General features: G+C 44.6%; 1 protein-coding gene and 1 long non-coding RNA gene across 4 annotated transcripts in view; one reads left to right on the forward strand and one right to left on the reverse strand.

Annotated features, from left to right (window-relative positions):
* The window catches only part of LOC125281835 (uncharacterized), a 358739-nt gene that overhangs the window by 286258 nt on the left and 57985 nt on the right, over window positions 1–14496 (forward strand). For 2 of the 3 annotated variants that reach the window (XR_008960065.1, XR_008960066.1), the window contains 2 exons: window positions 538–614; window positions 2999–3072. This is a non-coding gene — a long non-coding RNA (uncharacterized LOC125281835). Of the gene's footprint in view, window positions 1–537; window positions 615–2998; window positions 3073–7704; window positions 9211–14496 lie in introns of those variants that run through there. The other variant, XR_008960067.1, reaches the window with a different exon arrangement.
* Window positions 9985–11665, reverse strand: LOC125281176 (rhox homeobox family member 1-like). The gene is made up of 3 exons (XM_048213273.2): window positions 11349–11665; window positions 10856–11180; window positions 9985–10237 (listed from the first exon to the last, which is right to left on the reverse strand). Exons 1-3 carry the CDS (start codon window positions 11428–11430, stop codon window positions 10159–10161), a joined length of 486 nt encoding a protein of 161 aa, XP_048069230.1. The 5' UTR covers window positions 11431–11665; the 3' UTR covers window positions 9985–10158.

Consider the following 14496-nt stretch of genomic DNA (forward strand, 5'->3'; position numbering starts at 1 on the left):
CGGTGTAAAGAAGTCCGTGGGGCAACCGGATCCACTCACCCTTCCGGTCCCGAGTGAGGCTGCTCCTATCTAAACTGGACTAGAGAACGAGTCTTTGCTTTAGCCTCGAGTTGAAATACCTGAAGGGAAGGGCGAGAGGCCACAGGAGACCTTTCCCCGAGCGGCCGTGTGAATAACAAAGCCAATGTAACTTTACATATATACGTTGTTTGCATGTGTGTGGCTGTGTGTAGGAGTATACCACCCCACACACAATTTTTTCAAAGATTTTTATTTATTTGAGAGAGCGCGGGCGAGCACGAGGGGGGGAGGTAGAGGGAGAACAGACTCCCCGCTGAGCAAGGAGCCCCAGGTGGGGCTCGAACCCAGGATGGTGGGATCATGATCTGAGCCGGAGGCAGTCGCTTAAGCGAGTCACCCAGGCGCCCCCCCCAACTTATTTTTTCTTTCTTCCTTATATTTCTTTTCTTTCTTTTCTTTTCTTTTCTTTTCTTTTCTTTTCTTTTCTTTTCTTTTCTCTTTTTATTTATTTGACAGAGAGAGAGATAGCCAGCCGTAGAGGGAACACAAGCAGGGGGAGTGAAAGAGGAAGAAGCAGCCTCCCAGCGGAGCAGGTAACCCGATGTGGGGCTCGATCCCAGAACCCTGGGATCACGCCCTGAGCTGAAGGCAGACGCATAACGAATGAGCCACCCAGGCGCCCCCAATTTTTTCTTTCTAACCTCAAACTAAATAAGGAGGGTTTATCAATATTGGTGGTGAGCTGTGATGTTTAAGCCGCATTTGCCCAGTTAGCTTAGAGGGCGCAAATTCTTTGTTAATAATTTGAGCCTGATACACTACAGTTAAGCTCACAGCCCAGAGAAAACTGCTTATTCATTCCCCAGAAATTCATCTCCACTAATATGCACCAGCAAAAGGAATTTGTAAGCCCCTTCTTGTCCAGCCCCTTAAACTGGTCCCATCATACACTAGCTCAAGCAATACATGGTTAATGGTTATCTATTCTATTCATTTCATACTGTTTTTAAAAGAAAGAATATTTGAACACTAATTTACTGACTTTAATTTGTGAAGGTGCAATGAGTTTACTATGGAAATTCAGAATCCAGTCTACTAGTAGCTAGATGGCCTTTTGGGCCTTTCCTCCTAAGAAGTAACTTATCAGACCATGAAAACTAATGCCATCAGTTATTGGAAATCTCCTTTTTTAGAATTTAAGGGAAAGATGCTAACATAATGTAAATGGAAAAAGTGAACCGCACTACTGGATATCTTCTATGTAAAAACAGTTGATCATGGGATGAGCGCCAAGGACTGAACTGAGTAGGAGAAATTATATGATTTGGGGTGGGGATTTGGAGAAATTTCTAATAAGAAAGTTTTGGATGGGAGCACCTGGGTGGCTCAGTCGGTTAAGCACCTGCCTTTGGCTGAGGTCATGAGCCCAGGGTTCTGGGATGGAGCCCGCTTCTGGCTCCCTGCTCAGCAGTGAGCCTGCTTCACCCTCTCCGTCTGCCACTATCCCTGCTTGTGCTCTCTCTGTCAAATAAATAAATAAAATCTTTTAAAGAAGAAAGTTTTGGATGGAAAACCTATCCCTAACTTTTGGGATACCAGGCTGTACACTTTCCCATCTACTGGCTATAAAAGCCGACTTTGCAACAGCCCTTGGGCTACCTGCCCAATGGCTGGTAGACATGCACTTTAGTTCCAGCGATAAAACCCATGCCCCAGCCCCTCTCGTTGGCATGATACTACAAAATAATTTAAAAAGTTTTAAAAACTTAACGTTTGGTATGAAGTGTGAAGCCATCTGGTCCTGGACTTTTGTTTGTTGGGAGTCTTCTGACTACAGATTCAATTTCATTTCAAAATCAGCCTGTTCAGATTTTCTATTTATTCTTCATTCAGACTCGGAAGAGTGTATGTTTCTAGGAATTTATCCATTTCTTCCAGATTGTGCAATTTGTTGGCATATAATTTTTGGTAGTACTCTCTTACAGTCCTTTGTGTTCCTGTGGTGTCACTGGTAACTCCGCTTTCATTTCTGATTTGATTCACCTGAGTGCCCTCTCTTTTTTTTCTTAAAGGCTTATCAATTTTGTTTATCTTTTCAAAGAACCAGCTCTTAATTTCACTACCTTTCCTATTGCTTTTTCAGTCTCTATTTCATTTATTTCTGCTCTGATCTTTATTATTTCCTTCCTTCTATTAACTTCGGACTTTGTTCTTTTAGTTCTTTTAGGTATAAGGTTAGATTGTTTATTTGAGGTTTTTCTTGTTTCTTGAGGCAGGCTTGTATTGCTCTGAACTTCCCTCTTAGAACTGCTTTTGCTGTGTTCCAAAGATTTTTTAATTAACTAATTAATTAATTAACAGAGAGAGAGAGTGCAAACGGGAAGTGGCAGGCAGAGGCAGAGGGAGAGCAGGGATCACGACAGGAGCCAAAGGCAGACGCTTAACCAACCAAGCCACCCAGGCGCACCTTTATTTTTTAATTTTTTTTCCAAATACTTTTTTAAGTTTATATTTTCATTTTAATTTGCCTCAAAGTATTTTTTATTTCCTTTGACAATGCTTTTGTCCTAAAGAACCTACAGATTCCTGCTCCTCCAGCACATACCCTAACATTAGTCAGTAAATCTTCATGGAAGGCCCAGGTGCTTTTCAAGCTGTTGCCCCTGTGCTGGGTCCGAGTTTATGCACAGGCCCTTTAGCCGCGGAGCGGCAGTTTTCTACAGCCCTCTGACTCCCCGGGAGTTATGCCCCTCTGATGTGCAAAGCCAGACATTATATGGGATCATCTTCCTGGTGGAGGTCTCCAGGGCGGGAGGTACCTGATGTTCGGCTTAAACCCTTGCTCCCCATGGAGGATGTCCACACCTGTGATGTCCTCCCACTTGTGGGTCACTGCCCTGGGGGGTGTGGGTCCTGAACAGACTGCATCTCTGTCCCTCCTTCCCTTCTTGATGTGGCTTTTTCTTTGTATCTTTAGGTGTGCAAGAATTGAGCTGCTGGTCCTGAATTGCTCTATACATAGATGCAGCCTTGGTGTGACCATGGGAGGAGGTGAGCTCAGGATTTTCCTACTCTGTCATCTTGACCGCCCCCCAGGGCACACATTTTTAATTCTAATGAGGTCCAAGTTCTCAGTTTTTCTTTCATGGGTTGTGCTGTTGGTGTTGTATTTTTTTTTTAAGATTCATTTATTTATTTTAGAGAGAGAGACAGAGAGCGAGAGTCCGGGGGGTGAGGGGTGGAGGGGCAGAGGGAGAGGGAGAGAGAAACTTCAGGAGACTCCTGGTGCTGAGCATGGAGACCCCTGTTGGTGTCGTATTTCAAAACCCTTTGCCAGGGGTACCTAGGTGGCTCAGTCGGGTGGGGTCTGACTCTTGGTTTCGGCTCAGGTCATGATCTTGAGGTCACGATCTCGGGGTCGTGGGATTAAGCTCATCTTGGGGCTCTGTGGGGGCTCTGCTTGAGATTCTCTCTTTCTCTCCCTCTCCTCTCTCCCTCTGCCCCTCCCCCCCACTCGCATGCTCGCTCGCTCTCTCCCCCTAAAATAAATAAATACATCTTCAAAGAATATTTTAAAAACTTTTTGCCAAGGCCGAGGTTACCGAGATTTTCTCCTACATTTTACATGAGCACAGACAGTCTCTTTATTTATTCAGTTCTTTGATTTCTTAAGTCAGAGTTTTATAGTTTTCCACATATAGATATTGGGATATCGCACATATTTTGTTGGGTTTATGCCTTTTATTTCAATTTTTTTGGTGCTAATATAAATGATGCTGTGTTTTAAATTGTACATTCCAATTGCTCATCGCTGGTATATAGGAAAGTGTTTGACCTTTGTATATTAACCTGTGCCCTGCAATTTTGCTATAACTATTTATGAGTTCTAGGAAGATTTGTTTGTTGGTTTTTTTTTTTTTAACAATTCTTTGGGAATTTCTCCCTAGACAATCGTGTCATCTGTGAACAAAGACAGTTTTATTTCTACCTTCCCCATCTACATACCTTTTTTCCTTTGTCTTACTGCATCAGCTAGGACTTCCAGTATGATGTTCAATAAGAGTAGTTAGAGAGCTCCCCCCTGCTTTCTTCCGGATCGTAGTAGGGTAAAAGCCTCTAATTTCTCACCACTACGTATGTTAATAACTGTAGGTTTTTCATAGATGTCCTTTATCATGTTGAGGAGCTGCCCTTACATTCCTAGTTTGCTGAGAGGTTTTTTGGTTTTTTTGAAGATTTTATTTGTTTGAGAGAGAGAGAGAGAGGGCACACACACAAGCAGGGGGAGAGACAGGTAGAGGGAGAGGGAGAAGCAGGCTCCCCGCGGGGCAGAGAACCTGATGCGGCCGATCCCACGGATCACCTGAGCCAAAGGCAGATGCTTAGCCCCCTGAATCCCCCAGGAGCCCCTTGCTGAGCGTTTTTAGCATGAGTTGGTGTTGGATTTTGTCAAGTGCTTTTTCTGCATCTGATGATATGATCATGTCATTCTTTAGAGTGTTGATGTGATGGAGTATATTAATTGACTTTTTGAATGTGAACTAGCCTTGCATACCTGAGATAAATCCTAGTTGGTCATAGTATATACTTCTTTTCATACATTGTTGGATTTGATCTGCTAATATTTGGTTGAGGATTTTTGCATTTTTTCATGAGAGTAATTGGTCTTTGGTTTTCCTTTCTTACAATGTATTGTCTGGTTTTAGTACCAGGGTAATGCTGACCTCATAGAACAAGTTAGGAAGCATTCCCTTGGTTCTATTTTCTAGACCAGATTATAGAGAATTCGTATCATTTCTTCCTGAAACATTTGGTAGAATTCCCCCGGTGAACCCATTTGTGCCTGGTGCTTTCTGTTTTGGAAGGTTATTAATTATTGATTCAATTTAAAATAGATATAGGCCTATTCATATAGTCTATTTCTCTTTTATGAGTATTGTTAGATTGTGTTTTTCAAAGAATTGGGCCATTGTTTCTAAGTTATCAAATTTGTGGCCAGAGTTGTTCATAATATGCTTTTATTATCCTTTTAATGTCAGCAGAATCAGAAGTGATGTCCCCCTCTCGTTTCTGATGGTAGCAATTTGTGTCTTCTCTCTTTTTATCTTGGTTAGCCTGAACAGATACTTATCACTTTTATCAGTATTTTCACATAACCAACTTTTGGATTCATTGATTTTCTCTATTGTTTTCTTGTTTTCAATTTCACTGATTTGTGCTCTGATTTTTATATCTTTTCTTCTGCTTACTTGGATTTAACTTGCTCTTCTTTCTCTAGGTTCCTACGGTGGAAACTGAGATTATTAATTTTGGATTTTTCTTCTTTTCTAATATATGCATTCATTGTGACGAATGTCTCTCCATGCACTGATTTCCTTTGCATCCTCAAATTTTGACAAGTTGTGTTTTCATTTCCATTTAGTTCAAAATGTTTTTTTTTTTAATTCTCTTGAGGTTTATTCTTTGATCCATGTGTTATCTAGAAGTGTGTTTTATGGCCCAGGATATAGTCTATCTTAGTGAATGTTCCATGTGAGCTTGAGAAGGATAAGCATTCTGCTGTTGTTGAAGTATTCTATAAATGTCATTTAGATCTGGTTTATGGATGGTGCTCTTAGTTCAATTATATTTGATTCTACTGGTTTTCTACCTGCTGTCTTTGTCAGTTTGTAACAGAGGGGATGTTGAAGTCCTCAAGTACAATAATGGATTTGTCTATTTCTCCCTGCGGTTCTGTCAGTTTTTGACTCATGTATTTTGACACTGTGTTGTTAAGCATGTACACATTAAGGATTGGTGCCTTCTGGAAAATTGAGTCTTTTGCTGTTATGTAATGCCCCTCTTTATCCCTGATAATTTTCCTTGTTCCGAAGTGTGCTTTGTCTGAGATAGTGCAGCTTTGTTTTGCTCGGTGTTGGCATGATATATCTTTCTCAATGTCTTTACCTTTAAGCTATCTGTGTCTTTGTATTTATTTATTTGAAGATTTATTTATTTATTTGAGAGAGAGAGAGCACAATCGGGAGGGGCAGGGAGGAAGGAGAGAGAATCTCAAGTGAACTCCATGCTGAGTGTGGAGCCTGATGCAGGGCTCGATCTCACAACTCTGAGATCACCCCCCGAGCCGAAACCAAGAGTTGGATGCTTAACCATCACTCAAGCACCCCTGTGTCTTTTATTTATTTATTTATTTATTTATTTATTTATTTAAGATTTCATTGGTTTATTTGAGAGAGAGAGAGCACACAAGCAGGGGGAGTGGCAGGCAGAGGGAGGGGGACAAGCAGGCTCCCCACCAAGCCGGGAGCCCAACGAGGGGTTTGATCCCAGGACCCTAAGATCACGCTTAAGTGACTGAGCTACCCAGGTGCCCTGTGTCTTTATATTTAAAGTAGGTTTCTGGGGTGCCTGGCTGGCTCAGTCAGAGGAGGGTGTGACTCTTGATCTCAGGGTTGTGAGTTCAAGCCCCATGTTCGGTGTAGAAATTACTTAAAATCTTTGAAAAATAAAAAAATTAAAAACAAAGTAGGTTTCTTTAGGTGACATGTAGTTGGCTCTTGTTTATTTTTTTATCCAGACTTACTGTCTCTTTTAATTGGCATATTTAGACTATTCACATTTAAAATTATTCTTGATATATTTTGATTAATATCTACCATTTTTATGATCATTTTCTATTCTTTGTTATTGTTCTTGGTTTCTATTTTGTCTTCCACTCTTTTTCTGCCTTCTCTGGTTTTAATTGAACTTTTTATTATGATTCAATTTTCTCTCCTCTCTTAACATCTCAGTAACACTTAGAAATTTTTTTTAGTGGTTGCCCTAGAATTTGCAATATACATTTACAACAAATAAGTCCACTTTCAAGAAACACTAGATCATTTCACTGGTAGCACAAGTACCTTATGTGGAGTGTGGCCAGTTCCTTTCTCCTATCTTGTATAACTGTGCTGTCATTCCCTTCACTTATCCATATGCTATAATTACTGAATACATTTTTGCTATTATTCTTTTGAACAAACCATTATCTGTTAGATCAACTAAGAATATTATAAATAGGGGAGACTGGGTGGCTTAGTTGGTCAAGCATCTGCCTTTGACTCAGATCATGATCCTGGGGTCTTGGGGTCGAGCCCAGCCTCAGGCTCCCAGGAGCCTGCTTCTCCCTCTGCCTCTGCCACTCCCCCCTGCTTGTGCTCACTCTCTCTCAAATAAATAAATAAAATCTTAAAAAAAAAAAAAAAAACAACCACAGGGGCACCCGGGTGACTCAGTCAGTTAAGCGTCTGCCTTCAGCTCAGGTCATGATCCTAGGGTCCTGGAATCGAGTCCCGCATCATGCTCCTTGCTCATTGGGGAGCCTGCTTCTCCCTCTGCCTGCTGCTCCCCCGGCTTGTGCTCTCTGTCTCACTCTCTCCCTCTGTCAAATAAATAAATCTTTAAAAAACAAAAAAGAAAAAAAGAAAAACAACCCCACAACATACAACTCTTTATGCCACTGAGATATTAAACTCCAGTGGGAGAACCTATTTTTTTATTAGTAAAATATTTTAAGAAAGTTACCACTGCAGCCTCTTCTTCGGTTTACCCTTAGAGAGCATCTACTACGTGCTAAGCTTTTGACTGTAATTCCTGCCTTGTCTCTCTCCTCCCACCTTTAATATTCTTTAATGGTTTTTCCAGCTCTTGAATGTGGGTCTAGCTGATGAACTGCACCAGTATCTTCTGCTGCCGCTAAGCCTGGTAACAAGATGAAGAAATGTCGGTATCTTGACAGCAGACCATCAGTGTCCAGCTGCCTCTGCCCCCGACAATCTAGGGGCAGTGTTGTCCTGGTTGTGGGGGAAGCTGAACGTGATAAAAGCTTCCGGAGTCTAAAGTAAATATTCAATAGGAGCAGGTTGGATTTTAAAACAGGTTTCCCTCAAAGATATCTAAGGGGTTATTCATCTTCGGAAAACCTCTTGAGAGTTACAAAGATGACCTGACAAGGAAGTCCTGGGCATTGTGGCTTCTTCCTAGAACATAAGAGTTGCTGACGCCCCGGATACTGCCTTGATATTTTAGCCTGTAGAGTTAAGGAAAATTTAGACAAACTGGGTCTGAATTCACTAAAACTCAAGACTGCCAGATCTGTATCCCATTTCCGCGACTACACTCATATGCATACCATGGGACAAAGCTAATAACTCATCCTGGATTTTGGTTTTCACCAATACTCTCTTAAGATAACTTATGATTTTCTCTGGTCTCAAATGGTAGTCTTTTGACCTACAAATTAGACATTACTGCCTGAACAAGTGAAAAACTATTTCAAATTAACACAGGTAAGAATCTGGCCTAAATTGAAAGCCTCGCCACCAACACCAAATTCCATAAAACCCATCTCTTCAAAATAGTACCATCGAAAAACATATCCTTAGAAATTCCTTGAGAATATTCACTCATGAAGTTCGATTTGTGCCATATCTACAAGGTATGTTTGTATGCAATTCTTCTCTAACCTTTTCACTCTTCTTAACTCAGTGAAACTTTTTTCAAGATTGTTATTTCCCAGGTTTTAGCATAAAAATTGTTCTCATTTGCTTCAATTTTTAGACAAATGTCCAGTTTCCTCCAACCTCCACTATAATGTATTTTAAGCAATGTTTTCAGGCTAACACATGAAAGTATTTCAGAAAATTAAAAGGTAGGGCTGCCACTGTCTACAGTGCTTTACTACAGACTAAAGCAACAACAGGAGAACCAGGCACTTGGACTTGAAATTTATCTCCCTGGGGGGCACCTGGGTGGCTCAGTCAGTTGAGTCTATTGGTTGAATCTTGGTCATGATCTCAGGGTTGTGAGATGGAGCTGGTGTTGGGCTCCAAACTCAGTGGGGATTCTGCTTGAGATTCTCTCTCACTCTCCCCCGTCTACCCCTCCCCCTGTTCATGCGCTCTCTCAAATAAATAAAGTCTTTATGGGGCACCTGGGTGGCTTGGTTGGTTGGGCATCTACCGTCAGCTCGGGTCATGATCCTAGGGTCCCAGGATTCCTGGATCAAGCCCCGATTTGGGCTCCCCGCTCAGCGAGGAGTCTGGTTCTCCCTCTGACCTTCCCCGCTCTTGTGCTTTCTCTCTCTCTCAAAAGAATAAATAAAATCTTTTAAAAATTAATTCTTTTAAAAAACAAGAAATAAAAGCTATCTCCCTGCATCAGTCTCGGTGTAAATGAACAGACATTACTCATATAGTGTGTTCTCTGTGTGGGAATAATTCCCTTACCCCAAGGCTTGAATATTTATAAATCCACTTTTTTTGTGGATTTAGCTAAGAACTTATGCCTGGTTTTAAATATTTAATATAACAGTACAGGGGCGCCTGGGTGGCACAGCGGTTAAGCGTCTGCCTTCGGCTCAGGGCGTGATCCCGGTGTTCCGGGATCGAGCCCCACGTCAGGCTCCTCCACTATGAGCCTGCTTCTTCCTCTCCCACTCCCCCTGCTTGTGTTCCCTCTCTCGCTGGCTGTCTCTATCTCTGTCAAATAAATAAATAAAATCTTTAAAAAAAAATAAAATAAATAAAATAAAATAAAATAAAATAACAGTACAGGGGCACCCGGGTGGCATGGGACTTCAGCTCTGGTCATGATCTCAGCATCCTGGGATCAAGCCCCCGCCCCCCATCAGGCTCTGGCACTCAGTGGGAAGTCTGCTTCTCCCTTTCCCTCTGCCCCTCCCCCTGCTCTCTCTCTCAAATGAATAAAATCTTTAAAAAAATAAAAATTAAAAATAACAATATAGTCTAATCCTCTCTTAGCCTAGGTCTTCTTGTGTTAATGTGCATACTTCCCAGATTTGACCCAGCCCCAATATGACTCCACCCAGAATTGCTCCCTGAATGATACTCGTTAGAAAGAGCTGAACTTTATTTATATTTAATTTTGTGCAGGAAACAAGACAAGCAGTTTAATTCACTTTTATTTTATTGTTTTCCTTTAACGGTAATGGGCAATTTCCATAAAGTGGGATTTACTTATCCCATTATCCACTCACCAAAGCCCTAAAATTCAAAACTTACTACCCAAACATGGAAAAGGCAACCAAAACAACTTGAGAATGTCTAGAACAAAAGCTTTTAACTCCTGAAGCAGGTTTTAGAGTGGCTGCCCAGCCGAATCGCTTTTTTCAGGTTTACTGACTTCCATCACATCTATGGGTATGGAAAGCTTCTTTCTGAGGGAAGAAAATTGCAAATATTTAGTATCTGGAGTTGTGGATGAAATGAGATATACAATGTACATTTCATGCTTGTTTTTAAATTTATATTTCCCCCCAACTCCCCAGCACACATTTCTTTAATACCCAAGGCCGGGCTTGCTTTAGGGACAATCTTCCTTTGTGTACACAATTTAAGGGTACCTTGAAAAACTTCAGAATTCAAGATTAACAATTTTAATGTAGTATTTAAAAGTCAAGACTAATGCACAAAAAATTCCGGGACCACCAAATTATCAAAATGTTAAATAAAGGCAAGATCCACCCCTTCACTCGCACAACCGCGCCTGATTTTGCACCCTGATGTCACTCCTGATCCTGATCGCGATCGTGATCCAATAGAATGTTATTTACAAAAACAGGAGCCCGACCCGAGAGTTTCCTGACGATTCGTTTATATACTGCATGAAAATATTTACCTTGATGCCCACGGGGGCATCGTCCCCACCTTGGAAAGAGCTCGAGGCCCCCTAGGTAGCTTTGGCTTTGGAGGCGGGGAGAGAGACCTGGGAGAGAGCCCAGGGCGTCCCCGAGGGTCCTAGAGATGGGGGGGGGGCGCCAGAGCAAGCCACTCACCGCCCGAACACGTAGGGGTATTGAGTGCGTTGGAAAACGCTCTCCAGCTCCTTCAGTTCTAGCCGGGGGAACGCGCTGCGGTGGAGGCGTTGCTGCCGCTCCTGGGGCTGCGGCCCCTCGGCGGCCGCCTGGGCCTCGTCCTGCTGCTGCTGCTGCGGGGGCTCTTGCCCGCAGCCGCCGCCCGTGTGGTTCTCGTCGTCCACGGGGCCCGCTGCTCCCGCGCCACCGTGGCTTTCTTCTCCTGTCGCGGCTTCCTGCTCAGGTTCGGGCCAGAGCTCCTTCTCGACGTCTCCTCCCGTTACGGAGACCACCGCAGGCTTCGTATCTGGAAAAGAAAAGAGAGATCAGGGCGCTGGAGCCCAGGGCGCGTGGGACGGCGACCTGAGAGCGGCGACATCTGCCGCGCCACTGCGGCGTCCCGTCCACTCGCCTCCCCCGGGGAAAGGCCGTTTCGTAGACTTCGCCAAACCCGCGTCCCGGTTCGCGCACTCACCCAACGGTTCTCCTCCAAGTTCATCGACTTCCAGGCTGCGGCAAGCGGTGCCCTCTTGGCTGCTCTCGGGCGGAGGCTCCATGTCCAGAACGCCTCCACAGACTCGCGCGGCGGCCCGCGGAGACTCCGGGGTCCGGGCCTGTCTCTGTGCGGGGTGCGGTTTACTACGCCTCTACCTCAGCTTCAACGTCCGCGCGCTCTTAGACGCCGTCGATCCCCGTTACTTCCAACGGCCAGGTGTGTGGTGGGCGGGACTTGTCGGGGCGAGCACGAGGCCGGGGCGTGGCCACGAAGTAGGCGGAGCGTTTGCCGGAAGGGTGCTACCGCCAGGGGGCGCGCGCGCGGGGGGGGGGCGACAACTCCCGACTCCCGCGGGGCACTGCCTTGGCGTGGGGGGTGGTGGGTGGTGCCAGCCAGCCGGGGGCGGGGAAGGGGTGGGGAAGGAAACTTCCCACAGCTCTCCCGAGCCCTGGGAGACGCGTTGGGAGAACGTCTCGCCGCCTGCCCTCGCTGCACGCGGGTCGGTGCAGGGTTCTCGCCCTAAGCTCCTCCAGGGCGAGGGACGCAGAGGTAGGGCTGGAGAAGTTGCGGGGGGGCTTCGTGGCAGCCCCAGCACTGAAGCGACGGTATCCCCGTCGCCGTGTGAGCTCTGAGCACGACTCTCCCCTCCGGCAAGTCAGTGACCAATGGATGGGACTCTGGTTGGGTTCCGTTCGCACCCAGAGTCCACGAACCGGGCTAGTGACCGGACGAAACGATTAGCTAGAGGGCTGCTTGCTCTGGGTTTTTGCCATACGCGCGGAAAGTGGAGCCCATCAAGCTCTCCTGGGCGCTCCGGAGCGGCAGCTTGAGGTTGGGTTTTACAGAGCACTGTGGGTGCTCGGATGCACGCTCTAAGAAACCCAAACCTCCCTCTTGCGATAGGAACAAATACCCCAGATTTGTATTAAGGAATTCACATCAAGAGTAGAAATGGAGAAACCTGTCCACTGTTTTGAGCATCCAAGAATGCTTGCGCTGCACGTGCTGGACGCGACTGTGGGGCTTACACCCTCTGCCTGCTGAGCTCCGCTTCCGCGCCCCCGCTGCAGGTCCTCTGCAAAAGCGCACGTGTTTCTGGGCTGGGCAGGTGCTGGGGACTTGGGTTAGTTCCCACTTTTTTTTTTTTTTTAAGATTTTATTTATTTATTTGACAGAGAGAGACAGCCAGCGAGAGAGCGAACACAAGCAGGGGGAGTGGGAGAGGAAGAAGCAGCCTCCCAGCAGAGCAGGGAGCCCCAGGCGGTGCTCGATCCCAGGACCCTAGGATCATCACCTGAGCCAAAGGCAGATACTTAAGGGACTGAGCCACCCAGGTGCCCCATGTTCCCACTTTTTTATTCTCCTCCACTTTCTCCTGTTTCTCCTCCTCCTCTTCGTCTTCCTCCATCTCCCTTTGTCTAGAACTGTCTTCCAGAGCTCTAGCTCTCCACTGATAAATATCAAATAAAGAAGAGCCAGGGCAGATTGAGGGCTCTGTTTCTCCCTTAAAGTGATGTTTTGCATAGTGTCCAATACCGCTAAATGACAGCCGGTGTGCACCCTGCTACTTCCCTCTGACTACAGTTAGGAAAAAAAATATATGTATATACCCAGTGCCCAATAACTTGCTGGACCTGGTGCGAGGAAAAGCTAACTTATACTCTGGTGAAAGATCAGCAATCACGTCATGATCCGTATCCGAAAGACATCAGCATCCTAGTCCCTCAAGGAACAGATTAACTATTCAGTGCTGTCCTTTGGGATGGTAAGCTCCAGAGTCATCACTTCTTATAAACACCTTCCATTCATACAATCCAATTTTTAAGAAGTCCAATTATTTTGATGGTTTTCAATTTTACCCGTTTCTCAAGGATGGGTGAAGAATTCATAGAATTTCGAGAATGATAAAAGTCATGTTTTTAACTGTGTCCCTATGATTTCTTTTTACTTTTTAAAAAAAGATTTCATTTATTTATTTGTCAGAAAGAGAGAATGAGAGAGAGCAGAGGGAGTGGCAGGCAGAGGCAGAGGGAGAAGCAGGCTCCCTGCCAAGCAAGGAGCCCAATGTGGGACTCGAGCCCGGGGCCCTGGGATCATGACCAGAGCCGAAGGCAGACGCCTAACGACTGAGCCACCCAGGTACCCCACAATTCTTATTTTTTTAAATATCCAGTGAATAATGTAGATAATGACAGTTACACGGAGAGATTTAAATAGAATTAACCATATAAAAGCAGAATAAATATTTGAAGCCAAAAGGCTAAAAACATATTTTTCTTACGTATTAGTCTTAATCAGAACCACAATGAGGGGCACCTGGGTGGCTCAGTCGTTAAGCGTCTGCCTTCAGCTCAGGGCATGGTACCGGGGTCCTGGGATCGAGCTCCTCATCCAGCTCCCCGCTCCGCTGGGAGCCTGCTTCTCCCTCTCCCACTCCCCCTGCTTGTGTTCCCTCTCTCGCTGGCTGTCTCTCTCTCTCTGTCAAATAAATAAATAAAATCTTAAAAAAAAATAAAAACCACAACGAGATACTGTTTCACACCCAGGAGGATGACTATTATCCACAAAATAGAAAATAAGAGGTGTTGGTAAGGATGTGGAGAAGTTGGAACCCTGTGCATTACTGGTGGGGATGTAAATGGTGTAGTCACTGTGGAAAATGGTATGGCAGTTCCTCAAACACTTAGTCAGAATTACCATATGATCCAGCAATTCCACTTCTGGGTATACAACCCAAAGAACTGAGAGCAGGGACTTGAACAGATATCTGTATACACCTGTTCAGAGCAGCATTATTCACAATAGCTGAAAGATGGAAACAACCCAAATGTCCGCTGATGGATGAATGGGTAAATAAAATGTGGTATATACATACAATAAAATATTATTCAGCCTTAAAAAGGAATGAAATTCTGACACATGCTACAACATGGATGAACCTTGAAGGAATCAAGCTAAGTGAAATAAACCAGACACGAAAAGACAAATATTGAATGATTCCATTTATCTGTGATACCTGGAGTAGTTCAATTTGTAGAAACAGAAATTAGGGGCGCCTGGGTGGCTCAGTCGGTTGGGCGTCTGCCTTCGTCTCGGGTCATGACCCCAGAGTCCCGGGATCAAGCCC

The sequence above is a fragment of the Ursus arctos genome, chromosome X (assembly GCF_023065955.2).
Source record: "Ursus arctos isolate Adak ecotype North America chromosome X, UrsArc2.0, whole genome shotgun sequence".
Taxonomy (NCBI): Eukaryota; Metazoa; Chordata; class Mammalia; order Carnivora; family Ursidae; genus Ursus; species Ursus arctos.

What these genes read in the sequence shown, in the direction of transcription:
- LOC125281176 (XM_048213273.2), bottom strand. Translation starts at nt 11,430, where the DNA reads ATGGAGCCTCCGCCCGAGAGCAGCCAAGAGGGCACCGCTTGCCGCAGC. An exon ending in ACTTGGAGGAGAACCGTTGG is followed by an intron (nt 11,181 to 11,348) that starts GTGAGTGCGCGA and finishes TTTCTTTTCCAG; the next exon opens with ATACGAAGCCTGCGGTGGTC. An exon ending in TACCCCTACGTGTTCGGGCG is followed by an intron (nt 10,238 to 10,855) that starts GTGAGTGGCTTG and finishes TTCTTCCCTCAG; the next exon opens with AAAGAAGCTTTCCATACCCA.